We start from the raw sequence: 27,635 nt of genomic DNA on the forward strand, positions 1-27,635 counted from the left end.
TAAAATTACACTTGAGTGGGCGAGCGTTTGAATCTCAAAAGGCAGATTAGAAAGAGAGCGTCACTTTAAGTGGTCCGTTGACGACCACCGCAACAATGTTAGGCCAACTACTGCATGGAGATGGATGTGGATCAGGCAACCTCATGCTACGATGCAAAGTGTGACAGTGATCAGGTGACGGCGACGGAGAAATGGTGTTTCACTTCTGTTACGTGACGACAAAACACATTTTTACCCCACCTCATGCTCCTACACACCATCTAGCCCAAGCTCAATGGCTATTTTGCACACTACACTTGGAGGGCATGCAGCAATCGAGTGAGTTTTATGGAACGCCTTCCAGTCAAAATGGGATTATTTGATTTCAGCTGAAATCTGGAGACGCACTTTACAACAGTACATTTTCTGTGCCACGCCGATTTCATACCTGATAGATCCTGTTTAGGTGTGCCTGTAGGGAGAAAATGTAGTGCATGTAATGGACTGGCTACACAATCCTTATCTCTCAATGTTTCCACCTCATTACTTCTCAACCGTCGCAAGACCTTTGAGAAGCAGGCTACATGAGGGATTGTGAGTATATAGTAGGCAGGTGTTCATCGTATTTTAATGGTTCGCCCATTAAATGTTATGGGAAATAATACTACAGTTGTGTCAAGGATGTAATGGAAGATAAAAAAAAAGGTCTGCTCGTAACCACAAAAAGTGCAAGGACAGATTGAAAAGACGTCTGCGACACATTCAGAAGTAAAACGTAGAGTGGATACATTTCAGCATAAAATGGAATATACTTTCAACCACAGACGTGAGCGGAGCAATGTGATTGAAGACGCTAAATGAACACTTGATCGTTCAAGCGCTCATTGTAGCGGAACACAATAAGAAGCAGACGGCAGTTTAATAATATGGCGCCCGGATTGTCTCGGGAAAGAGGAATTTGGGTTGGGGATGTTGATTTGGCATTTGGGAACGCTTAAGTGGAATCTAATCTCCGCATAGCCAGTTGAATGCAGTATTGTCAGGCTAATTACGTGAGATCCGCCAGGCCATCTCCAGAGTTGCTCATTTATGGGAAATTAATCGGCAATGCCAGCAAAATCCTTGCAGATGATTGGTACAGCTCTTGAATATATACAGTAGGTTCAAGGTACTCCATATCTGTTCTCGAAGACCTGACTTCTTGCAGTTGTTGCTCTTTTTCTCAGATCATTAATCCCTCAAGGTGTCCCAACTCCATGTTGGCTACTGCCTCTGCCGAGGGCTGTTTGTTAGAAATGTGTCGTTTGTTGCTTTATTTACTGACAACTGTTTATCTTCCAGTGTTAAGGGTAGAGAATATAATGTTATTTGTGCAGGATTTTGTACATTACTTGAGATCTTATGAAGTTAATTCCATTTTCTATTTGGGATATTTAATGTTTTTGATCAAATGGCCTGAGAAACACTCATAAAAGCAACTGCAATCGAATTCGATTTTATTCACATATGCTTAAAGGGGAACTGAATTTTTTTTAGTTTTGCCTATCGTTCACAATCATTATGAAAGACATGACGACGGATGGATTTTTTTTTAATGCATTCTAACTAGAGATGTCCGATAATGGCTTTTTTGCCGATATCCGATATTGTCCAACTCTTAATTACCGATTCCGATATCAACCTATACCGATATATACAGTCGTGGAATTAACACATTTTTATGCCGCATCTTGCTGGATGCATTAAACAATGTAAAAAGGTTTTCCAAAATAAATCAACTCAAGTTATGGAAAAAAATGCCAACATGGCACTGCCATATTTATTATTGACGTCACAAAGTGCATTATTTTTTTTAACATGCCTCAAAACAGCAGCTTGGATGTTGGGACATGCTCTCCCTGAGAGAGCATGAGGAGGTTGAGGTGGGCGGGGTTAAGGTGGGGGGGTAGGGGGTGTATATTGTAACGTCCCGGAAGAGTTAGTGCTGCAAGGGGTTCTGGGTATTTGTTCTGTTGTGTTTATGTTGTGTTACGGTGCGGATGTTCTCCCGAAATGTGTTTGTCATTCTTGTTTGGTGTGGGTTCACAGTGTGGCGCATATTTGTAACAGTGTTAAAGTTGTTTGTACGGTCACCCTCAGTGTGACCTGTATGGCTGTTGACCAAGTATCCCTTGCATTCACTTGTGTGTGTGAAAAGCCGAAGATATTATGTGATTGGGCCGGCACGCAAAGGCAAAGGTACAGAGCGCCAATAAACCTTTAAGGTTTATTGGCGCTCTGTACTTCTCCCTACGTCCGTGTACACAGCGGCGTTTTAAAAAGTCATACATTTTACTTTTTGAAACCGATACCGATAATTTCCGATATTACATTTCAAAGCATTTATCGGCCGATAATGTCGACAGTCCGATATTATCGGACATCTCTAATTCTAACTTGTAAATAAATGTCTGCTCACAGCGTAGCCAATGGAAGGTCCTCTATTCTGCCCATAAAACCCCCAAAATAACCATTCAAAAACCAACCATTTACATGTTGTGATTTAAGTATTAACCGAGTATTAGTGATATTGTTATTATAAGCACTAAAACATACAAACTATTTATAGCGGTGCCGTGATCACTTCCGTGTGTCGCTATGTTTACATCATTGCTGCTTCCTTTATTCTAGTTTATTCTAGATCATAAATAATGCGTCTCACCTGGACATGAGACGTCTGAGTAGGTATTCCGACAAGTTGGGACACTTTGACAGCCATTTAGGACTCGAAACTGGCAAAGATGACACGAAAAGACGCTTGGTATTCCCCCCAGGCCCCACCCCGTTTCTTTACGAGGATTATCAATCAATCAATCAACGTTTATTTATAGAGCCCCAAATCACGACTGTCTCAAAGGGCTGCATTATGAGACATTCTTCGCCTAAATGGGAATATATGAACATCCCAGCAGTATATATTACATATATACTTACATCATGTATATCAGGGGTGTCCAAAGTGCGGCCCGCAGCTAATTGTTTACCGGCCCGCCACACATTCCGGTAATGCTATTGCAAAAATAAAAATAAACATTAAAAAAAGTGGAATGAGGTGAAATCTAACTAGAAAAAGTTGCAATGTTGACACAAAGCTGCATGCAGGCTGTTTTTTTCTTTTTTCTATCTTTATTTTTCTTTTTTTGCCATTGCTAAAAAAAAAAAAAAAATCTATGTTATATTGAATTAATGACCTATTCAAGGCTCCAATTACTTAAAATATTTCAGTTTAAAATGTTTTATGTGGAAAATATTGCATATATTGTGTGGTTGCCATATATATATACACCAATGTTTTCTTTGACAAAAGAGCATAAAAACAAACAAAATAATAGTTCAAATGTAAAATCGACAGATATATCTGAAGTTGATCTTGTAACTTAAGTGTTGAAAGTAAAAAAAAACCTAAGAAAAATGTATCCCTTCATGATTGGGGGACTTTTTGGATCCCAAATATATTTGTGGGATTCAAATATGTCAAAAATATAAAATAATTAAAATCAATGGTGTCCTGCATTATTGATCTTTTAGGGCCCTAATTACTAAATACCACATATTTCAGTTTTACTGTAAAAAACAAGGTTGTCTTTGACAGAAAATACATAAAACCTTTTTTTATGACTTTATATCAACCTGAAGTTGATATAGAAATTTACTGTAAGCGTTAAATAAATAAAAAAAATAATAATTTGACTTATTTTTTACATTATAATAACTGAGACCCTTTATGGTCCCCGGGAGCCCTAGAGGTAAAAAAACAATCTATAAATTTTGTTATGGTTTGAAAATGAAAAATATCAAAATGGCCCCCGCATGCTTTCAATTTTTCTGTGTCCGGCCCTCAGTGGAAAAAGTTTGGACACCCTTGATGCATATAAAAGCTCAATGGAAGTGTTTGGATCTTTTTTAAGGGCTTTGTAGGCAGAATTGGGCAGCTCCCATAGGCTCCATTGTAAGTGAAATGTGGATCGCATTTATTTAATATTTAGAATTTTAATAAATGTATAATAATAACATCCATTGTCATGTCTTTCATAAAGATTGTGAACAATAGGCAACATTAAAAAAATAAATTCAGTTCCCCTTTAAGAACATTTTTGGTGGTCATTTACTGTAAAATCTTGCATCTCCCGTTGACTGATGCAAATCCTACTTTGTGCCTTTTTTAATACACTGTAGCACTTTGAGGTTGTTTGCTCAATGTAAAGTGCTTTTACAAATAAAATATATTATTATTATAAGAAGAAGAACAACAATGGCAAAATTCATATCCAGCTTTCCGCCAGTTGTGTGTTTGCGTTACCTGCTCGCCGTCGGTAAAGACGCGGTCACCATAACTCCAGCTGATGGTGGGTGTGGGATCCCCCGAAGCCTCGCAAGTTAGAGTCACTTGCTCCTCCATTTCGGAGGTGCTTTGGTTCACTATGTAGGTGATCTTAGGTTTCGCTGAAAAACACAACGTTGACACGGTCATGCGAGCGTAACGAGTGCATATAAATAGTGAAGAGCTGGATTTGGGGTGAGTTCAAAAGAAAGGATGAGGCGCAGCAGTTTGACATGCAGCTAAATTCTAATAAGATGTCAAGTAATCCCAGAAGTAGCAGAAGCAAGCGCATGATAACCAAATGAGAATCCAAACAAAGTGATGATCCAAACAGTAATTCATACGACAATTAGGCTTATGTAAGCGCTCTTGGAGTCTATTTTATGTTTACATTCAAACCAACTGCCGGGAAGGTGTTTTGACGGTGACGTGAGCGGAGCAAAGTAAATTAAACTGCTGCTTCTGCAAGCGTGAAGTTGTTTTTCCTTCCACTCCACGGAGGATGATCACATTTATAGCGTTATGCATTCCTACGCAGTAACAACTGAGGACTGCAAAATCTCTCCAACCTTGCATTAAAATTGCATGTCTCAAATAATCACTCGATGAACAAAGGAACAGCTTTGCTGTTTTGTGGCGCCATTACACAAATCTCACACGGCCCGCAATCATTTATAAATTAACACTTATTGTCTCAAACCAGTCTTCAACATTGAGTGCTGAGAGATCATTTATTTTTTTTAATGTCTATAATATTAAACACTATAGTATTTAAAGGCCTACTGAAAGCCACTACTACCGACCACGCAGACTGATAGTTTATATATCAATGATGAAATCTTAACATTGCAACACATGCCAATACGGCCGGGTTAACTTATAAAGGGCAATTTTAAATTTCCCGCCACACTTCCGGTTGAAAACGTCTAGATATGATGACGTATGCGCGTGACGTAAACGGTTGATACGGAAGTATTGGTACCCCATTGAATACAATACAAAAAAGCTCTGTTTTCATCTCAAAATTCCACAGTATTCTGGACATCTGTGTTGGTGAATCTTTTGCAATTTGTTTAATGAACAATGGAGACTGCAAAGAAGAAAGCTGTAGGTGGGATCGGTGTATTAGCGGCGGACTACAGCAACACAGCCAGGAGGATTTTGAGATGGATAGCAGACGCGCTAGCCGCCGAACTCACCTTAACTTCCTCCGTCTCGCCGACCGCATCTGTGATCGGGTGAAGTCCGTCATCGCACCGTCGATCGCTGGAACGCAGGTGAGCACGGGTGTTGATGAGCAGATGAGGGCCGGCTGGCGTAGGTGGATAGCTAATGTTTTTAGCATAGCTCTGTGAGGTCCGGTTGCTAAGTTAGCTTCAATGGCGTCGTTAGCAACAGCATTGTTAACCTTCGCCAGGCTGGAAAACATTAACCGTGTATTTACATGTCCATGGTTTAATAGTATTGTTGATCTTCTGTCTATCCTTCCAGTCAGGGATTTATTTATTTTGTTTTTATCTGCGATGCTATCACGTTAGCTCAGTAGCTAAAGAGCTTCGCCGATGTATTGTCGTGGAGATAAAAGTCACTGTGAATGTCCATTTCGCGTTCTCTCATTTTCAAGAGGATATAGTATCCGAGGTGGTTTAAAATACAAATCCGTGATCCACAATAGAAAAAGGAGAGAGTGTGGAATCCAATGAGCCAGCTTGTACCTAAGTTACGGTCAGAGCGAAAAAAGATATGCCTTGCACTGCATTCTAGTCCTTCACTCTAACGTTCCTCATCCACAAATCTTTAATGCTCGCTCAAATTAATGGGGTAATCGTCGCTTTCTCTGTCCGAATCGCTCTAGTTGCATTGAAAACAATAGGAAAATGTGAGGAGCCTTTCAACTGACTACGTCACGCTACTTCCGGTAGGGGCAAGGCTTTTTTTTTATCAGATACCAAAAGTTGCGATCTTTATCGTCGTTGTTCTCTACTAAATCCTTTCAGCAAAAATATGGCAATATCGCGAAATGATCAAGTATGACACATAGAATGGATCTGCTATCCCCGTTTAAATTTAAAAAATTCATTTCAGTAGGCCTTTAAGGTGTGTGCTGTGTAGGGATGAAGTTCGAAACCGGTTCTCCCGGTTGTTCGATAAGAAAAGAACCGATTCCATGGACTCGAATCCCTTTTTGAGAACCGGTTCCCGTTATCGAGGCCACTATAGTAAAGAAAAAGAGTTGGTTCTTTATTCGAATCCCTGGGAACGAATCCCGTCCCACAGGAAATGCCCTGTGGGACATCACAGGAAATGACGTAGCTCAGTCATTAGGCGGCAGATACAGAAAGCAGCGAAAATAATGGACCGGAAAAAACGCCTCAAGGCATGGCTTCATTTTACAAAAAAATACAAAGAGGAAACGGCTATCTGCAATTATTGCCAGGCTTCGCTCTCATGTAAGGGGAGCAGTACAACAAACATGTTGAAACATGTTCAGGCCGCACATAACCTGAACGTTCGAGAACCGTGTCGTGTCTTCGACACGTGGAGAATCAGCGACAGAGATGACGACGCACGCCCCTCTTCCTGTGATAGTGCCGGTGAGTAACTAACGTTAACTGTTGCCGGTTAATTTCCATATCTGCTCACTTGTAGCCTTTAGGCTAAAATAAGGTTACCTCTTATATCAACCAGGACTGCAGAATTGTTGAGTGGGCTCTGTACCGAGGATATCGTTGTGGCTTGTGCAGCCCTTTGAGACACTTGTGATTTAGGGCTATATAAATAAACATTGATTGATTGATTTATTGATGACTGTGGCGTTCTTAGTGTCATAGTGTGTGTATGTTCCAATAGCAGCAGAAGTGCACTTTTTGGAGAGCTGTATTATTTTCAGTTTTTTGCCCAAGAGACTGATTTTATTTAACACTATATTATTATTTATACACCTATAGTGATCACAGAGACAGGTTGTTTTTGTGTTACTGTATATATTAGTTTTTCTTAAAAATCCCACTTAATATACTTTGGGTAACAACAGTCAATATTTATTAATTTATTTTATTATTATTTTTTCTTATAAAATAAAAGTGAGCTTTTGTTAAACCAAATATTGTGTGTTTTTTTCCATGTACAACAACCTATCTGGATTCGATAAGAGAATCGATTCGATAAGAGGATTCGATAATGGGCTCGAACTTGATCATTTCTTATCAAACATCATCCCTAGTGCTGTGTGGGAGAAGCAAACGGACTTGCTGTGCGTATTGGCACTGGTGCAACAGTACTTTGAAGAGCATGTGGCTCACAATTGGGCTTGAATTTTTGAAGATATTTATAGAATAGAGAACAGAGGAGCTAAACATTCTGGCCAGCCTGCTCTGCAATAGGGTTCCTCTGCATACTTGCTTGAACAGAACCAAACCATTTTTGTTTATAAGGTTAGAGTTCTACATGACAAATCCTCTCGTAAAATAATACTACTCCCATCAAAACAGCACCTCATCTTCTATCAGACACACACCCACAGGACATGATTGTCTCTTCACCCACAGCTTTTTATAGCACATTATCACTTTAGCATACATAAACAAGCATTAAGGCTCACCAAATACTCTCAGACTGAGTTCCTGCTCAGTTTCACCGGCTTTGTTTCTGGCGATGCAGGTGTACTCGCCCTCATCCAGCTTGCTGACATCCATGATGGACATTTCTGAGCCGTCCTCGTTGAAGCTGTACTTCTCCCCCGCCTCAAGAACCATTTGGTTTCTGTGGGACGAAATTGATAAACGCACACAAATGTCTATCGTTATATCACTTTATTTCCAAGAACCATTTATGACAAGTTAGTTACATGCTCTGATGGTTATGAATGATTGGTTTCAGACATGTTTGACAACTTACATTAAGGAACACTAGCAGGTTGTTATATTTGCACAATTCAACATATAAGTACCAATGATTGTCACACACACACACTAGGTGTGGTGAAATTTGTCCTCTTTATTCATACTTGCCAACCTTGAGACCTCCAATATCGGGAGGTGGGGGGGTTAAGAGGAGAGTATATTTACAGCTAGAATTCACCAAATCAAGTATTTCATATATATATATATATATATATATATATATATATATATATATATATATATATATATATATATATATATATATATAATGTATATATATATGTATGAAATACTTGACTTTCAGTGAATTCTAGCTATATATATATTTTTATTTGATTTTTTATTTTATTATACATATAAATAAAAGACATACTTGAATTTCAGTGTTCTGCAGGCTATCCAGTAGGTGGCAGTATTGTCCTGTTTAAGAGTGTCACAACATTGCTGTTTACGGCAGACGAACTGCTTTACGGTAGACTAAACGTGACTGCTGTTGTTGTGTGTTGTTACCGCGCTGGGAGGACGTTAATGACACTGCCTAACAATAAACCCACATAAGAAACCAAGAACTCTCTCTCCTTGTTGTGCACTCTACTCTCTAAAAGCCGTAGATGTTATGACGTCATTGGGCAGGCAAGCTGCTGGGAAAGCGGACGTGAGAACGGCTGTCCCCACTCAGGTCCGCATTGAGCTGGAGGGGGCGTGGCCTCCAGCTCCGGCTGAATACCGGGAGGTTGTCGGGAGAGGCGCTGAATACCGGGATTCTCCCGCTAAAAACGGGAGGGTTGGCAAGTATGTCTTTATTTGACCCATCCCCTTGTTCACCCCCTGGGAGGTGAGGGGAGCAGTGAGCAGCAGCGGTGGCTGCTACCGGGAATCATTTTGGTGATTTAGCCCCCAGTTCCAACCCCTGATGCTGAGTGCCAAGCAGGGAGGCCATGGGTTCCATTTTTATAGTCTTTGGTATGACTCGGCCGGGGTTTGAACTCACAACCTACCCATCTCAGGGCGGACACTCTAACCACTAGGCCACTGAGCAGGTATAAGAAGTAGGAAAAGGAATAATATATTTAATTCGACTCCTTCTCCATGTCTTTTACTGGTAATCTACCCACAAAATACATTTGACATGTTTAAATTAAGTACATTTCTTGTGTAAAAATAGAAGGGTGTTGGGGAAGAAATCAGTGAATCATAATAGTAATACAAATTTTTAAAAAAATATATGTACTGGTCTGGACATTTTGACTTACTGTAGTTGTACACTTTAAAATTGATCCTTAGATATACATAAAGTAATAACTTATCGGTAGAGATGGCCGATAATGTCTTTTAGGCCGATATCCGATATTCCGATATTGTCCAACTCTTAATTACGATACCGATATTAACCGATACCGATATATACAGTGGTGGAATGAACACATTATTATGCCTAATTTTGTTGTGATGCCCCGCTGGATGCATTAAACAATGTAACAAGGTTATCCAAAATAAATCAACTCAAGTTATGGAAAAAAATGCCAACATGGCACTGCCATATTTATTATTGAAGTCACAAAGTGCATTATTTTTTTTAAACATGCCTCAAAACAGCAGCTTGGAATTTGGGACATGCTCTCCCTGAGAGAGCATGAGGAGGTTGAGGTGGGCAGGGTTGGGGGGGTGGGGTTTAGGTGGAGGGGTGTAGGGGGTAGCGGGGGGTGTATATTGTAGCATCCCGGAAGAGTTAGTGCTGCAAGGGGTTGTGGGTATTTGTTCTGTTGTGTTACGGTGCGGATGTTCTCCCGAAATGTGTTTGTCATTCTTGTTTGGTGTGGGTTCACAGTGTGGCGCATATAAAGTTAAAGTTGTTTATACGGTCACCCTCAGTGTGACCTGTATGGCTGTTGACCAAGTATGCATTGCATTCACTTGTGTGTGTGAAAAGCCGTAGATATTATGTGATTGGGCCGGCACGCAAAGGCAGTGCCTTTAAGGTTTATTGGCGCTCTGTACTTCTCCCTACGTCCGTGTACACAGCGGCCTTTTAATAGGTCATAGATTTTACTTTTTAAAACCGCTACCGATCATTTTGAAACCGATACCGATAATTTCCGATATTACATTTTAAAGCATTTATCGGCCGATAATATCGGGAGTCCGATATTATCGTACATCCCTAATTATCGGTGATAGGTATTTACCGGTAATGTTATGTATTACATCAAAGTGTAGAATATTTATTTTATTTCCCTGCGGTCGAATTTATATGGTCTTTGGTTTATGTACTTTGGCTTCCTCCTGTCCTGCATTTTACTTGATGTAGATATTACAGTCGGTGCTAAGGCTGCACGATTAATCGTTTTTAAATTGTAATTTGATTACCGTATTTTCCGGACAATAGGGCGCACAGGATTATAAGGCGCACTGCCTATGAATGGTCTATTTTCGATCTTTTTTCCAACATAGGGCAAATTAAAGGAGTCATATTATTATTATTATTTTTTCTAAATGTGAAGGACTTCCTTGTAGTCTACATAACATGTGATGGTGGTTCTTTGCTCAAAATGTTGCATAGATGATGTTTTACACATCATCTTCAAGTCACTTTCTGACAGTCGCTTCAGGATACGCCGTTTTGTGGGCGGTCTTATTTACGTTGCTCAACTTCGACAGCGTCTTCTCCCCGTCATCTTTGTTGTAGCGGTGTGGCGTGCAAGGACGGGAGTGGAAGAAGTGTCAAAAGATGGAGCTAACTGTTTTAATGACATTCAGACTTTACTTCAATCAATAACGGAGCAGCATCTCCTCATCCGGAAACAACAACCACACCGGAAATGTGTCTCGTGAAAAACGGTTCAACCGGAACTCTCTAATAACTAAAGTTCCTTGGGTGAATAATGTAAACTCACTACACCGGTATGTTTTAGCGCTTTCATGGTGAGTTTACTGACAGATATAAGTAAGAACTTTACACTAAATGATAAATGCTTTATATTAGAAATGGCAACAGCGGAGAATGAATGTCCCATAACAAGAAGATAGAAAAAAGAAGAAGTTCATCGACTACAGTGTCGCACGGACTACAAAGGCGGACGCGCAAATTTTCAGGATTTATGCAGATCTCAAATACAGATCAGCAGGTACCAGAAGGTAAGAAAAGTTGCTTTTGCATAATATTGCCAAACAAAACGCCAGATAATATGTCTTACCTTATACACACACCATAATAATACTCCTATGTTTAATGCGCCGACAATCCATCAAGCGGTGTGGCTTCATAACTTACCAAAGTCCTACTAAAACATTTTGGTAGATTTTTGAGCGCCGTGTGTAATATTCTGTATTTTCAAAGGAACATGTAAAATGTTGGTGTTGTTTACTTGAGTCCTATTGCCATCATAGTGCAGTCTACACGTATCTCTTATGTTTGACTGCCATCTACTGGTCACACTTATCATTACACCGTGTATTAAATAAAATTGTTTTGAGGTCTGTTAGCAAAACCAGAATTACACACACACACACACACACACACACACACACACACACACACACACACACACACACACACACACACACACACACACACACACACACACTCACACACTCACACACGTACACACACACACACACACACACTTATATATATATATATTTTTATAGAGGTTTATTTGAAATAGGGACAGATACAAAAACATAGACATCTGAAACAGTTATCCAATGTATGCATCATAGTGTTTGTAGCCAAAGCTAATTTACAACACTTGTCCCCAACAACAACAACAACAACAACACAGATCCAACATCATTAAAATAGGAAAATAAAAAATAGAATGAGTCGATAATAATGATAATAGTAATAATACAGACAAAGTGCAAACTAGATAAAAGCCAATAATAATAATAATAATACAGACAAAGTGCAAACTAGATAAAAGCCAATAATAATAATAATAACACAGACAAAGTGCAAACTAGATAAAAGCCAATAATAATAATAATAACACAGACAAAGTGCAAACTAGATAAAAGCCAATAATAATAATAATAACACAGACAAAGTGCAAATTAGATAAAAGCCAATAATAATAATAATAACACAGACAAAGTGCAGACTAGATAAAAACCAATTAGTAAAAATTAGTAAAAACTAAACATGGGAAGGCGATTGTTGCTCAACTAGCCATAATTGTGTTTGTTTTTTGAAAGTGACAAGTGCAGGTATACTTTTCAAAGTGTCCGGTAAAGAGTTCCATAGTTGCGGTCCTTTTATTGAAAAGGCAGTCTGGGCAAAAGATGTTCTACGGAATGGAACACAACATTTGCCTTTTGACACTGCTCGGGTGGTAGATCTGGTACCACTTTGCAGTCTTGTAATTGCCTTGCAGAGCAATTGGGGAGCAGAGTTATCCAAGCATTTAAAAACCAGTTTGACTGTGTGTAACAAAATAAAATTGGTAAAACTTAAAATATTGTATTTGGTTGAAATTTGGCAATGATGATATGGTATACTCTTCTTGTCTAGGACTTTAAAGGCGCGGTTATAAAGACACTCAATGGTCTTGATTGATGACTGGTGTGCCTGGGACCATGTAGTTAAGCCATAAGATATGTGTGACAGAATCATTGAATTCATAAAAGTAAAAGCACAGCTGAGAGTTAAGCAGTGTCTTATAATCTTAAAACAGCCTAGGTTTGCCTTCACTGGTTATCATTTGGAATGGGGACCAAGTTTTTGATCATGACTTGTGGGGACCACCCTTTCTACAGGTTGTGGAGGCATAACAAAAATGAGGTGAAATGTCCACTGCCCAGTTAGCTCATACACGTCTTTAAATCTCTGGATTGATGAAGTAACATGGGGACCACATTTAAATAACTTTGCATAATTCACACAAATTTGTACGTGACTACTGAGGACCATTTAAAAAAAAAAAATAAATAAATAAATAAAAAGTTCAAAGTAAATATGACATGATGGTCAGAATACAGCACTACAGCTGTCCTCTTATAGGAAGTTTCACCACTTAAAGCAAATCCTGCATCTTCTGTGACATTACTGAAAACTGCTATTTAGCAATAATGAAGTTGTCTGCAACTCCAACTACCATATATAGAAGGATATAGAATGGATCTGACTATCATTTAAAAAGGTTTCGTACCGTCAGAGGTCCCCTAAAGGTGACTGTGTAAACAGAGCGATGTCCCCATTAAGTAAGCATTGCCAGAACACACACACACACACACACACACACACACACACACACACACACGCGCGCGCACGCACAAACACGTCAGTGTTTCCCATTTATACATTTATTTGTGGCTATGGATAAATGCGGTTTTGGGGCGTCCAGGTTCACCCTGGCTCATAAAGAAGTTATAATAAAGTGTGTGGATGTATTGTCGATATGCTTCATGCCTCATTTGCCAGAGAATACGCAGCAAAAGGGTTCTGTGGCGCCAATTTTGCGACTTTTACTCTGTACTTAGGGAGGTGAGGTGTGCATTAAAAGTTACTTAGTTAGTTAGTTTATTATTTCTCCGGTCAGTGGTCAACAAAATAAACAAACAGTTGTACATAAACAAACATTCATAAATTGAAAATGTTGCAGACCGGAAGGGTTTAGGCTGAAGTTGAACACTTATTGCGCCTAACCCTATAAACAATGTCAAATACAAGATGAGCTTCCAAAAATGATAACATTTCCTTTGCACAACATTTTATAAATACACCTTGTACACAACATAAACACTGTTCAATTATATACACAGTAAAGTGAAATATCCTTGTACACGTGTTAGTTAAACCTTTGTACCAACTATATACTTAGGGATGATGTTTGATAAGGAATTATCGAGTTCGAGCCTATTATCGAATCCTCTTATCGAACCGATTCCTTATCGATTCTCTTATCGAGTCCAGATAGGTTGTTGTATATGGAAAAAACACACAATATTTGGTTTAACAAAAGCTCACTTTTATTATATAATAAAAAAATAAAATCTAATAAATAAATAAATATTGACTGTTACCCCCCTAAAAAAATAAAATCAAATAAATAAATATTGACTGTTGTTACCCAAAGTATATTAAGTGGGATTTTTCAGAAAAACAAATATATACAGTAACACAAAAACAAGCTGTCTTTGTGATCACTATAGGTGTATAAATAATAATATAGTGTTAAATAAAATCAGTCCCTTGGGCACAAAACTGAAAATAATACAGCTCTCCAAAAAGTGCACTTCTGCTGCTATTTGACATAACTGTTTGTTATGATGCGTTGACATTTTTGCACTTTATTTCTTTATTGAAAGAAAATTCTATGAAGAGAAAAGTTGTTTGCAAATGTGGATACAATGCTAAAAAATGAAAAGTTAAAGCTAAAAAAAGAAATACACTTTATTGAGTTAACATTATTTCTTTATGGGGGAAAAATGTTATGAGCTATAGAATATAACAACTACACTACCCAGCATGCAACGGGAGTTACGAGCATGCGCAGTAGCCCCGAAAAGTGTTGCATGTTGCCACGCTGTGAAAGTAAACGTCAAGAACTCAGCCAACACGCCTCGTCTGCATTATTTATAATTAGACAGACAACACATCTACAGTGTGATTTTGTTTTGTTTACAAGGAAAGAAAAACAAAAGTTAAAAAAGGGAGATATGTTGTATATATATGTATGTGCTGCGGTTGTTTTAAAATTGTTGTGACAGCTGCCGTAAAGGAGGTGCGTTGCTAGCCTGGTTGCTATATTTCCGGTTGGTCGTAAAAGTGTTCGTCATGTGTTTTACCCTGCTAAAATCTCTCAGTAAAGTTATTCGATGAATTATAGCTTTTGTTTTGAACTTTATTACACCTTGGAGCGCTTTTTCCCGTCCATTGTTTTCCTGCTTTCGCTATCTGCGCCTAATGACTGAGCTACGTGACGTCATTTCTTGTGATGTCCCACGGAGCATTTCTGGTCGGGACGGGATTCGAATAAAGAAGCAACTCTTTTCCTTTACTATGGTGGTCTCGATAACGGGTACCGGTTCTCAAAAAGGGATTCGAGTCCGAGGACTCGGTTCTTTTCTTATCAAACAACCGGGAAAACCGGTTTCGAGTATCATCCCTATATATACTACTGTCTTTTTCGGACTATAAGTCACAGTTTTTTTTCATAGTTTGGCCGGGGGTGCGACTTATACTCAGGAGCGACTTATGTGTGAAATTATTAACACATTACCGTAAAATATCAAAAATATGATTTATCTCATTCACGTAAGAGACTAGACGTATACGATTTCATGGGATTTAGCGATTAGGAGTGACAGATTGTTTGGTAAACGTATAGCATGTTCTATATGTTATAGTTATTTGAATGACTCTTACCATAATATGTTACGTTAACATACCAGGCATCTTCTCAGTTGGTTATTTATGCCTCATATAACGTACACTTATTCAGCCTGTTGTTCACTATTCTTTATTTATTTGAAATTGCCTTTCAAATGTCTATTCTTGGTGTTGGCTTTTAACAAATACATTTCCCCAGAAAATGCGACTTATACTCCAGTGCGACTTATATATGTTTATTTCCTTCTTTATTATGCATTTTCGGCAGGTGCGACTTATTCTCCGGTGCGACTTATACTCCGAAAAATACGGTATATACTCGGGGGTTAACGGTACACAAAAATATCGGTTCGGTACGGAGCTCGGTTAAGAGGTCACGGTTCGGTTCATTTTCGGTACAGTAAGAAAACAAGAAAATATAAATGTTTTGGTTATTTATTTACCAAATTTGCAAAATCTTCCACCAAAAATATTTTTCTTAGTGGAATATTTGATGTGAAGTAATGGAAACCTTGGATAGGTCAATAATTCATAATAACATTGATTTTGATTCAATATTATGTTTTGAGCAATGACAGAAAACCAGCTTTGTTTTATTAGTCAACATTGCAACTTTTTCTAAATTACATTTTACCTTTAAGCTTTTTTATTTCACTTTTGTTATGTTTTTGTTTATTTTAATAGTATTTTTAGAATGTGCCGTGGGCCTTTAAAACATTAGCTGTGGGCCGCAAATGGCCTCCGGGGCACACTTTTGACACCCCTGCTATAGATAATAAAAAATTAAATGTGATAAATCTATGGATAAAAAGCATAGCCTGGCGACGTATGCGCGTTTATCATAACTCTCTCTGTCTCTGCCCCTCCCTCACCAATGCTGCTGCAAGCACAATTTGTTTTGTTTTTAACCCCTTCTTAGCCCTGAACGTACATTGTTAATACACGCAACCATAACTCAAAATGCCGGACATTTGAGGCATTTAAGAAACTCAGCCCGGACAGCCCTGCAAAAATGTCCGGTGAAAAGAGGACAACTATCCTAGCCCGGTCGCTAGGATAGAACCTCCGCACAGAAGCGAAACCCCCGTACCGAAACGGTTCAATATAAATACACGTACCGTTACACCCCTACTATATACAAACAATTATACTTCCATTATTATTTATATCCCACATTTAGTTAGTTGAAAGTCTTGAGTCATGCATTCATTCAAATACAAGTGGCCACTAAAGGTATTTGCCGTGTGAAAGGAGAGCCATCTCCTTAAGTCCACAGAGCGTGAATAAAACCCTGTGCAAAGTGTGCCAAATGTTATTTTTGTGGCTTGTTTCAATAACAAAGGAACTCTTTCTTTACAACTACCTTATATCTCCTCTCGTCTACACTTCCAGTTCAGCTCTATCACAAGGACTTCTGTTACTCTGCAAGTACCAACACACAGAAAATCTCCAAAAGCTACTCAACCTTTATAACTTCTATAAGTGCTACGAACACTTTGCCCTCCTGGTGTGTTGTGTAAACCACAGATGTGTGGCCCAAGGGCCATTTGTGATATATAGTTATTATGGACCTGTATAACACATAGTAAAAATAAAATCTAAACATTTTATTTGAAAAATACAGCAAAAAAGTTGAAATGCTCATACAAATTATGTATAAAGACAACATTATTTGTCTTTAAATTAAAGTTAAAGTGCCAATGATTGTCACACATATAGAGTGTCCGCCCTGAGATCGGTAGGTTGTGAGTTAAAAACCCCGGCCGAGTCATACCAAAGACTACAAAAATGGGAGCCATTACCTCCCTGCTTGGCACTCAGCATCAAGGGTTAGAATTGGGGGTTAAATCACCAAAATGATTCCCGGGCGCAGCCACCACTGCTGCCCACTGCTCCCCTCACCTTCCAGGGGGTGATCAAGAGTGATGGGTCAAATGCAGATGATTACAATGCTTTTTAGCATTTGTATTAGCTTATTTTGTTGCAAATATCAGAATTTTTTTACTGGAGATGGGTGATATGGCCTAAAATCTATATGGCAATATATATCTGTGATAATGCTATATATCATGATATGTTATTTGTTATGTAAACGGTAATAAAACCATTTCAAAACGGGTTACAAAGGCTTCTAAATTGGATGTCGACATATGCGGTAACATATTTTGTCATTTCCAGTTTTATTATTTTCTCAACACTATTATTACTGTTAATGTCCCATTATTTTCTGTTGTACCATGTTTCTATCTACAACTCTGTTAGAATCTACTAAGCACTTACTCTTCTGTTGTTTGGATACTTTACATTAGTTTACTACTCACTACTCAGTGGCCTAGTGGTTGGAGTGTCCGCCCTGAGATCTGCAGGTTGTGCGTTCAAACCCCGGCCGAGTCATACCAAAGACTATAAAAATGGGAGCCATTACCTCCCTGCTTGGCACTCAGCATCAAGGGTTGGAATTGGGGGTTAAATCACCAAAAATTATTCCCGGGCGTGGCCACCGCTGCTGCTCACTGCTCCCCTCACCTCCCAGGGGGTGAACAAGGGGATGGGTCAAATGCAGAGGACACATTTCCCCACACCTAGTGTGTGTGTGACAATCATTGGTACTTTAACTTTAACTTTGGGTTAAACTACAAATGTGTGTATCGATCTAATACCAAGTTACAGGGGCAGTGTTGGTCATACCAAAGATGATTCTAATACTTAATTTTCCCAAGGTGATAGAATGATTGGCTTTTCGATCACAGTTCTAATCGGGCAAAAACACACGATGGCGATGTAACGATATCAATAAAATATATAAAATTACTTCCTACAATAATTGTATTTGTTTTTAAATGTCTAAACAACCTCGCGCCAACATATCTCTCCGACCTCCTTCAGCATTACTGCCCCACCCGATCCCTAAGATCAGCCGATCAGCTGCTACTGACGGTCCCTGACACAAGGCTGAAGCTTAGAGGTGACAGAGCTTTCGCCGCTGCTGCTCCCAAGCTCTGGAACGACCTACCTCTGGGTGTTAGACAAGCCTCCTCTCTTCCTGTTTTTAAATCTCTCTTAAAAACATACTTTTATTCCATGGCTTTTAACACTGAGTGATATCCATCCTGCAATGGCGCCCCATAATACACCTGCTGTGAACCTGTTTTTATGTTTTATTTATTTTATTTATTTATTTTTTATCGTGTTGTGTTTGTGTAGTGTTGTGTTTGCTCGGTACTCGTATTATCTTTTAACCTGCCCATTGTACAGCACTTTGGCTACCCCTGTGGTAAATTTTAAATGTGCTTTATAAATAAAGTTGATTTGATTTGATAAGCTTTGATTTAAATCCTTTGATTTTTCCCTTAAAGCCCTCCTGTGTCCAGGGACTTATTTACAAAGTTTGTAAACCATAACAAAAAGGACAAAATATGTTTTGATGAATATCAGGGCAACCACTGTGGTATCGACCAAACAATAATATTGGTATCGTTACTGTCCATATTTGAGTACCTTTGTTTATTTTCTGTCAGGTTTGTCACTGACAGTTTAGTTATGTTTTGGTTTCCCTCTGTCTTTATTTCCTGTAAGCGCTCTTATTTTGGTTCAGTTTCCTGCTAGTCTCCCTGAGCGCTGTTCCCCTCAGCTGCGGCTGATTGGCACCTGGTCACACCTGGTGTCAATCAGCCAGCTGCTATTTAGACCTGCTTTGACCTCCAGTCAGTGCTGGAGTATTGATTGTCATCACTACCTGTCGATGTCGCTAATACTTGTCCATGTCTTTGTTTGCGGTAAGCTGTTCCTATTTGCTAGTTCCCAATTGCTATTTACAGTTTGCTGTCTCCTAGCTCCTAGTTTCTTGTTTTCCTGTTTGCTGGTTCCTGTTCCCTGTCTCCAGTTTGCCAGTGCCTGTTTCCTGGTTTGTAGTGATGGGTTGATGAGGCGTCATGAAGCGTTTCGACACATTGCAAAACTGTATTGATACTGTGTCGATACTGTGTCACTAAATACTGACATCTGCTGGACATTAAAAATCCCTACAGGCAACCTAGGACCGACTCAACTGACACTGATTTTATGACCTAATATATACAATAATATAAACTAAGTCATTGTATTTCATTTAGGATTATTTCATATCTTTAATTAATGAAAATATATTTTTATCTTTTTTAGATAAAGTCAATAAATAATGTGAACATGTATCATAACATGGAAAACTAAGAGAACGTGTTGTGAATGAGGATGCTTGTGGACTGGGAATTTTTATTTATTTATTTTTTTACACATTTTTATTTAAAAAAAACAGTTTTTCCAACATATTCAATTTTAGATGATTTCTCTTAGTTATTATTTCTCCGGCTGTAGAAAAGACCCGCTCACAGGCAATGTTCCCTGTAATTGTTCATGTGTCTGAGCAAACACAAAAAACTCCCTGAGCATTCAGTGGAGCACATGTGAGCAACATCAAACGTGGCAATACCAGCAGCACACCTGTCTCAAACCAATCTTTTATAATAACACTCAAATGAGAGGAGTCATTTTCATGAGATTATTTTGGAATATTAGTGATTTGGCCCACTTGTAATGAAAATAAAAGAAATCTTGTTTTTCATAAGCTATGGATTAGTATTGTACAATATGTCTGGGTGGGGGTCCTGCATTGGAAATCATTTGTATCCCTTTCAGAGATCACATTTAGTTCCCCTTAAACATCCTCATGTTGCACAATGAAATGTAAGCATAGGATGAAGTGTGCATTCCTGTATTCTCTAGTAACAGCATTCCATGATTAATATAATTAAATTACCATTAATAATAAATGACAGTAGAATAAGCACACGTATGACTGAGGAGTCATAGTGTAACTTTGTGTGGTGTTTGAGTTGTCTGACTTTTTGTGTGGCCATAAACGCACCAGTGGTTTAGTGGTATGCATGTTGGTGACAGATGACAAGTTGGTTTTGGCCTGGTTTGTACAGCAGAAAATGACTAGTTTTTCGAGATAGAAGTTTTTTACTCATGTTTTTGGTGTGTTTATGGCCGAATATAAACAGTTTTGCTCAATAAAGTGATCGATATAATTCCTGTCCTCGAAGCATCTCGATAGACGTTACAATAATTGAACGGTGTTGACGAACACCATTAAGGCCGCTTGTTGTCACTGTCACTCAGAGTTGCATTGCAAAATTACACAGAATAAATGTGTTTATTTTGTTTAGAATTCAGATGGGTTTGATTTGGTGCGCGGCATATATTTGCTGTGCGCAGAGGACGCTTGAGCAGTGCGCAATTGCGCAGGCGCGCACTTTAGAGGGAACGTTGCTCACAGGGCACAGAGGAGGCGGGAGTGCGACACAGTTCGCGTATCGGTCACGTGACCAAAACAGCTCATGATCGGTCACGTGACTTTCTAAAAGCGGTACGCGCACCGACACAGGGTTTCGCTCTATGAGCTTGACGCATGCTGGACCCATCACTACTGGTTTGTGTTTTGCCTTATTTTATGGTCTTTAAATCATGTTTTCCTGCACCAAGCCTGCCTTCTCTGCATCTTGGGGTTCGTCACCAACACCACGTGACACTTTCAAGAGCTCTGGCTTGCTTATCCTCCTACATGTTTAGCTATTCCTCGTCCTCCAGTGAAGAAACTTGTAAAAGATAGTTTATTTGCCGCCATGGAAGCAATGATTGCTGATTTGGAAGTGGCTTTGCACTGCGGAGGGAAGTTGGTCGCCAGCTTGAATGCGGCATTGCTTGTAGCTGTCAAATTAGCAGACACATCTAGAACGTGTCAACCTGCGTTATCACAATATAATGATAGTTTATGTAAATTATATTGTCTGTATCTCGCAAACCTAGTTTTTTTGTCAGTTTTTTTAACCAAGAAATCGTAATCGATAATCAAATGGATTTTATTTTTGGTGCTCCTAGTGCCCTGAATGTTCCCCTGCTTTCTCAACTTGCATGTATTGGAGAGAAGGGCCCTTATTTGTGCAAGGGCATTTTTTACAATGTTGTCCTTTAAAGGCCTACTGAAATTAAATGTTTTTATTTAAACGGGGATAGCAGATCTATTCTATGTGTCATACTTGATCATTTCGCGATATTGCCATATTTTTGCTGAAAGGATTTAGTAGAGAACGACGACGATAAAGATCGCAACTTTTGGTATCTGATAAAAAAAAAGCCTTGCCCCTACCGGAAGTAGCGTGACGTAGTCAGTTGAACATTTCCGCAAAGTTCCCTATTGTTTACAGTGATGGCGGCCAGAAGTGAGAGCGATTCGGACAGAGAAAGCGACGATTTACCCATTAATTTGAGCGAGGATGAAAGATTTGTGGATGAGGAAAGTGCAAGTGAAGGATTAGAGGGCAGTGGAAGCGATTCAGATAGGGAAGATGCTGTGAGAGGCGGGTGGGACCTGATATTCAGCTGGGAATGACTACAACAGTAAATAAGCACAAGACTCTATTAGCCACAACACAACCAGGCTTATATTTAATATGCCACAAATTAATCCCGCATAACAAACACCCAGGTGTTTGTTATGCTAGCTCCTAGCTCCCGTCCATATAACCCGCCAATACAATTCAAACACCTGCACAACACACACTCACTCAGCCCAAAGGACCGTTCACCTAACCCAAGGTTCATAAAGCTTATATATTTACCCAAAGTTACGTACGTGACACGCACGTACGGGCAAGCGATCAAATGTTTGGAAGCGCAGCTGCGTACTCACGGTACCACGTCTGCGTCTGTGTATCCAAATCAAAGTAATCCTGGTAAGAGTCTGTGTTGTCCCAGTTCTCTACATGCGTCTGTGTATCGAAGTCAAAGTCCTCCTGGTAAGAGTCTCTGTTGTCCGAGTTCTTCGATCTTGACTGCATCTTTCGGGAATGTAAACAATGAAACACCGGCTGTGTTGTGTTGCTGACTTCCCTCGCAAAATACTCCGCTTCGCACTGACAACTTTCTTCTTTGCCTGCTCAGCTTCTTTCTCCATAATGCAATGAACAAATTGCAACAGATTCGCCAACACAGATGTCCAGAATACTGTGGAATTTTGCGATGAAAACTGACGACTTTAAGCTGGCCGCGGTGCTGGACTAAAATGTCCTGTCTAACTCGTGACGTCACATCCGCAGCGTCATCATACCAAGACGTTTTCAGCAGATATTTCGCGGGAAATTTAAAATTGCACTTTATAAGTTAACCCGGCCGTATTGGCATGTGTTGCAATGTTAAGATTTCATCATTGATATATAAACTATCAGACTGCGTGGTTGGTAGTAGTGGCTTTCAGTAGGCCTTTAACTTATCGACTGAGGAATGTAACTCCTACGTTATAATGACATTTGTAACCGGCTAACATTAGCGGTTTCTATTCGCCTGTACTTTTATTCTTGGTTCCTATCAATATTTTGAGAAACGAGTTTGACCCGGCAGTATATTCCCTGCGCCAATTCAAGGAAATACGGTACTTAAAAACGGCAGAGGGATTCTCTCCCACAGATTAGATCCTTCCTTTCGTGATGAATGCGTCGTCCAGGAAACCCAAAAAAATGTGTGTCCTTGGCCATATTTAGATAAATGTATGCACTTAGAGAACACAATGCCCAAAACCCCTGCAACCCCAAAAAGGACAAGCGGTAAAAAATGGATGGATGGAATGACCGAAACCTTAGTTTTTAGTTGTTACTCTGTAAACCAAAATCAGAACTGCTCTCAACATCTAGACGTCCAAAACAAATTTACCGTACTTTTCGGATTATAAATCGCACCGGCCGAAAATGCATAATAAAGAAGGAAAAAAACATATATAAGTCGCACTGGAGTATAAGTCGCATTTTTTGGGGAAATGTATTTGATAAAAGCCAACACCAAGAATAGACATTTGAAAGGCAATTTCAAATAAATAAAGAATAGTGAACAACAGGCTGAATAAGTGTACGTTATATGAGGCATAAATAACCAACTGAGAAGGTGCCTGGTATGTTAACGTAACATATTATGGTAAGAGTCATTCAAATAACTATAACATATAGAACATGCTATACGTTTACCAAACAATCTGTCACTCCTAATCGCTAAATCCCATGAAATCTTATACGTCTAGTCTCTTACGTGAATGAGCTAAACAATATTATTTGATATTTTAAGGTAATGTGTTAATAATTTCACACATAAGTCGCACCCCCGGCCAAACTGCGACTTATAGTCCGAAAAATACGGTATATGTAGCTTTGATGTAGCAAACTACTTCGGTCGTGTGGCTTGTAGTATTGCTTGCTCCAATTCTCTGGAGATAGCTTCCACTGTAGCTTAGCTAAATACAATTGAGAGTAACTTGTAGCTTACCTTACTACATTTTCCAAGTACAAACGTAGCTTGCCCATCACTGCCATGATGTGAAGTCAATTGCTACGTTTGGGGAAAACACGTGACAAAAACTATCTGGAAGATATGAATTATTTCATGTTTAACAAAGATTTAATTAATCTAAATTACTACAAACAAAAGCCAGTAAGATTTTGTTACCTAAAAGTCACAGTCGAAGGAGATCGCTACCATGGAAACACAAGGATAAACAAAACCTGCCTAACAAAGCAGGAGCCTATCAGTGTCGCATAGAACACTGTAGCTTTTGACGAGGGCAATCTTCAGGTTTCACTCTTTAAATGCACCTTTTGCTATCATGCCCTGAAGTATCCCATTGCAATGAATTAACGGTTAGCGTGTCTAATATAGTTGATTAACACATGGCATTAGTTTAGTGGCGACAGGAGTTAAATACAAATTTTCTACCACTATCAGTCCTTGTTTGTATAGTCATTACATAGTTTTTATTCTTTAAGAACTGAGAGACACTCACATTTACAGTCGGGATAAAAAGTTGACATACGCTTGTAAAGAACATAATGTCATGGCTGTCTTGAGTTTCCAATCATTTCTACAACTCTTATTTTTTTGTGATAGAGTGATTGAAGCACATACTTGTTGGTCACAAAAAACATTCATGAAGTTTGCTTCTTTCATGAATTTATTATGGGTCTACTGAAAATGTGAGCAAATGTGCTGGGTCAAAAGTATACATACAGCAATGTTAATATTTGCTTACATGTCCCTTGGCAAGTTTCACTGCAATAAGGCACTTTTGGTAGCCATCCACAAGCTTATGCTTGAATTTTTGACCACTCCTCTTGACAAAATTGTTGGTTTTCTGACATGGACTTGTTTCTTCAGCATTGTCCACACGTTTAAGTCAGGACTTTGGGAAGGTCATTCTAAAACCTTCATTCTAGCCTGATTTAGCCATTCCTTCACCACTTTTGACGTGTGTTTGGGGTCATTGTCCTGTTGGAACACCCAACTGCGCCCAAGACCCAACCTCCGTGCTGATGATTTTAGCTTGTCCTGAAGAGTTAGGAGGTAATCCTCCTTTTTCATTGTCCCATTTACTCTCTGTAAAGCACCAGCTCCATTGTCAGCAAAAAAGGCCCAGAGGATAATACTACCACCACCATGCTTGACGGTAGGCATGGTGTTCCTGGGACTAAAGTCCTCACCTTTTCTCCTATTGCTGCGTATTTTGGCCAAACAGCTCAATTTTTGTTTCATCTGACCACAGAACTTTCCTCCAGAAGGTCTTATCTTTGTCCATGTGATGTCAGATGAAACAAAAATTTGGCCACAATAACCAGCAATATGTTTGGAGGAGAAAAGGTGAGACCTTTAATCCCAGGAACATTATGCCCACCGTCAAGCATGGTGGTAGTCGTATTATGCTCTGGGCCTGTTTTGCTGCCAATGGAGCTGGTGCTTTACAGAGAGTAAATGGGTCAATGAAAAAGGAGGATTACCTCCAAATTCTTCAGGACAAGCTAAAATCATCAGCCCGGAGGTTGGGTCTTGGGCGCAGTTGGGTGCTCCAACAGGACAATGACCCCAAACACACCTCAAAAGTGGTAAAGGAATGGCTAAATCAGGCTAGAATGAAGGTTTCAGAATGGCCTTCCCAAAGTCCTGACTTAAACGTGTGGACAATGCTGAAGAAACAAGTCCATGTCAGAAAACCAACACATTTAGCTGAACTGCACCAATTTTGTCAAGAGGAGTGGTCAAAAATCCAAGCAGAAGCTTGTGGATGGCTACCAAAAGCACCTTATTGCAGTGAAACTTGCCAAGGGACATGTAAGCAAATATTAACATTGCTGTATGTATACTTTTGACCCAGCACATTTGCTCACATGTTCAGTAGACCCATAATAAATTCATAAAAGAACCAAACTTCAAACTAGTCACGTCCGTTGTGTCCTTGGGCAAGACACTTCACCCTTGCTCCTGATGGCTGCTGGTTAGCGCCTTGCATGGCAGCTCCCGCCATCAGTGTGTGAATGTGTGTGTGAATGGGTGAATGTGGAAATACTGTCAAAGCGCTTTGAGTACCTTGAAGGTAGAAAAGCGCTATACAAGTATAACCCATTTATCATTTATCATTTATTCATGAATGTTTTTTGTGACCAACAAGTATGTGCTCCAATCACTCTATCACAAAAAAATAAGAGTTGTACAAATTATTGGCAACTCAAGACAGCCATGACATTATGTTCTTTACAAGTGTATGTACACTTTTGATCGCGACTGTATATCAGAGTTTATCACATTTTAATCTGTTTATATTAGAGATGTCCGATAATGGCTTTTTTGCCGATACCCGATATTCCGATATTGTCCAGCTCTTAATTACAGATTCCGATATCAACCGAAACCGATATATACAGTCGTGGAATTAACACATTATTATGCCTAATTTTGTTGTGATGCCCCGCTGGATGCATTAAACAATGTAACAAGGTTTTCCAAAATAAATCAACACAAAAGTGCATTATTTTTTTTAACATGCCTCAAAACAGCAGCTTGGAATTTGGGACATGCTCTCCCTGAAAGAGAGCATGAGGAGGTTGAGGTGGGTGGGGTTGCGGGAGGTAGCGGGGGGTGTATATTGTAGCGTCCCGGAAGAGTTAGTGCTGCAAGGGGTTCTGGGTATTTGTTCTCTTGTGTTAATGTTGTGTTACGGTGTGGATGTTCTCCCGAAATGTGTTTGTCATTCTTGTTTGGTGTGGGTTCACAGTGTGGCGCATATTTGTAACAGTGTTAAAGTTGTTTATACGTCCGCCCTCAGTGTGACCTGTATGGCTGTTGACCAAGTATGCTTGCATTCACTTGGGTGTGTGAAAAGCCGTAGATATTATGTGATTGGGCCGACACGCAAAGGCAGTGCCTTTAAGGTTTATTGGCGCTCTGTACTTCTCCCTACGTCCGTGTACACAGCGGCGTTTTAAAAAGTCATACATTTTACTTTTTGAAACCGATACCGATAATTTCCGATATCGCATTGTAAAGCATTTATCAGCCGATAATATCGGATTGCCGATATTATCGGACATCTCTAGTTTATATTCAGTCATATAAAATCATCTTATATAGAGCTGAAAACCTGTAGTAAGTTTCTACACGTACCTTGTCCAGGTCACCATGGGTTCAGGATAGCCATCAACTGCACAAGTCAACATGGCAGATTGGCCCACATCTGCAGTGGCATTCACCTCTGACTGCCACACTCTGATAGTCGGGAGCACTGATTCACACAAACAGAAAGATAAATAAAGTGGATGCACGTCAAAGAAAGTAGGTTGGAAAGCAGAACCCTATTTTCGGCACACACGGTCCCTGAGCCCAGAACTAGCAGCAGACACACATCATTAGAATGCACGCTTCACTGTTGCCGTGGGAAACTGTTTGCACATAGATGATGAGCACATTGTCATCTTCGTCAACATCCACGCTTGTCACGCCAAAATACATAAAGTACACAAAGGTAGTCAGTCATACAGTGGAGAAAGGTTTCCTAACCGTTCACGATGACCTTGATAACCCGTAGATCAATCTCGCCGCGGGCCATCAAGCGTCCTTCGCAGATGTACGAGCCCTCGTCCGTCTTTTTTATGCCGCGGATTTGAAGGTGGTTGTTGCTCAGCACCCTAAAACGAACTGATAGGGGAGATAAAAACAT

The 27,635-nt window shown here is 39.4% G+C and overlaps 1 protein-coding gene across 1 annotated transcript; it reads right to left on the minus strand.

Moving 5' to 3' along the window:
* Positions 1-300: 300 nt before the first annotated feature.
* On the minus strand, positions 301-27,635 carry LOC133659099 (neural cell adhesion molecule 1-like). Its single transcript, XM_062061835.1, has 5 exons — positions 27,476-27,635; positions 27,083-27,200; positions 7,941-8,101; positions 4,319-4,461; positions 301-451 (listed from the first exon to the last, which is right to left on the minus strand). The coding sequence occupies exons 1-5, from the start codon at positions 27,633-27,635 to the stop codon at positions 422-424; spliced, it is 612 nt and encodes a 203-aa protein (XP_061917819.1). The 3' UTR covers positions 301-421.

The sequence above is a fragment of the Entelurus aequoreus genome, linkage group LG10 (genome assembly GCF_033978785.1).
Source record: "Entelurus aequoreus isolate RoL-2023_Sb linkage group LG10, RoL_Eaeq_v1.1, whole genome shotgun sequence".
Classification (NCBI taxonomy): domain Eukaryota; kingdom Metazoa; phylum Chordata; class Actinopteri; order Syngnathiformes; family Syngnathidae; genus Entelurus; species Entelurus aequoreus.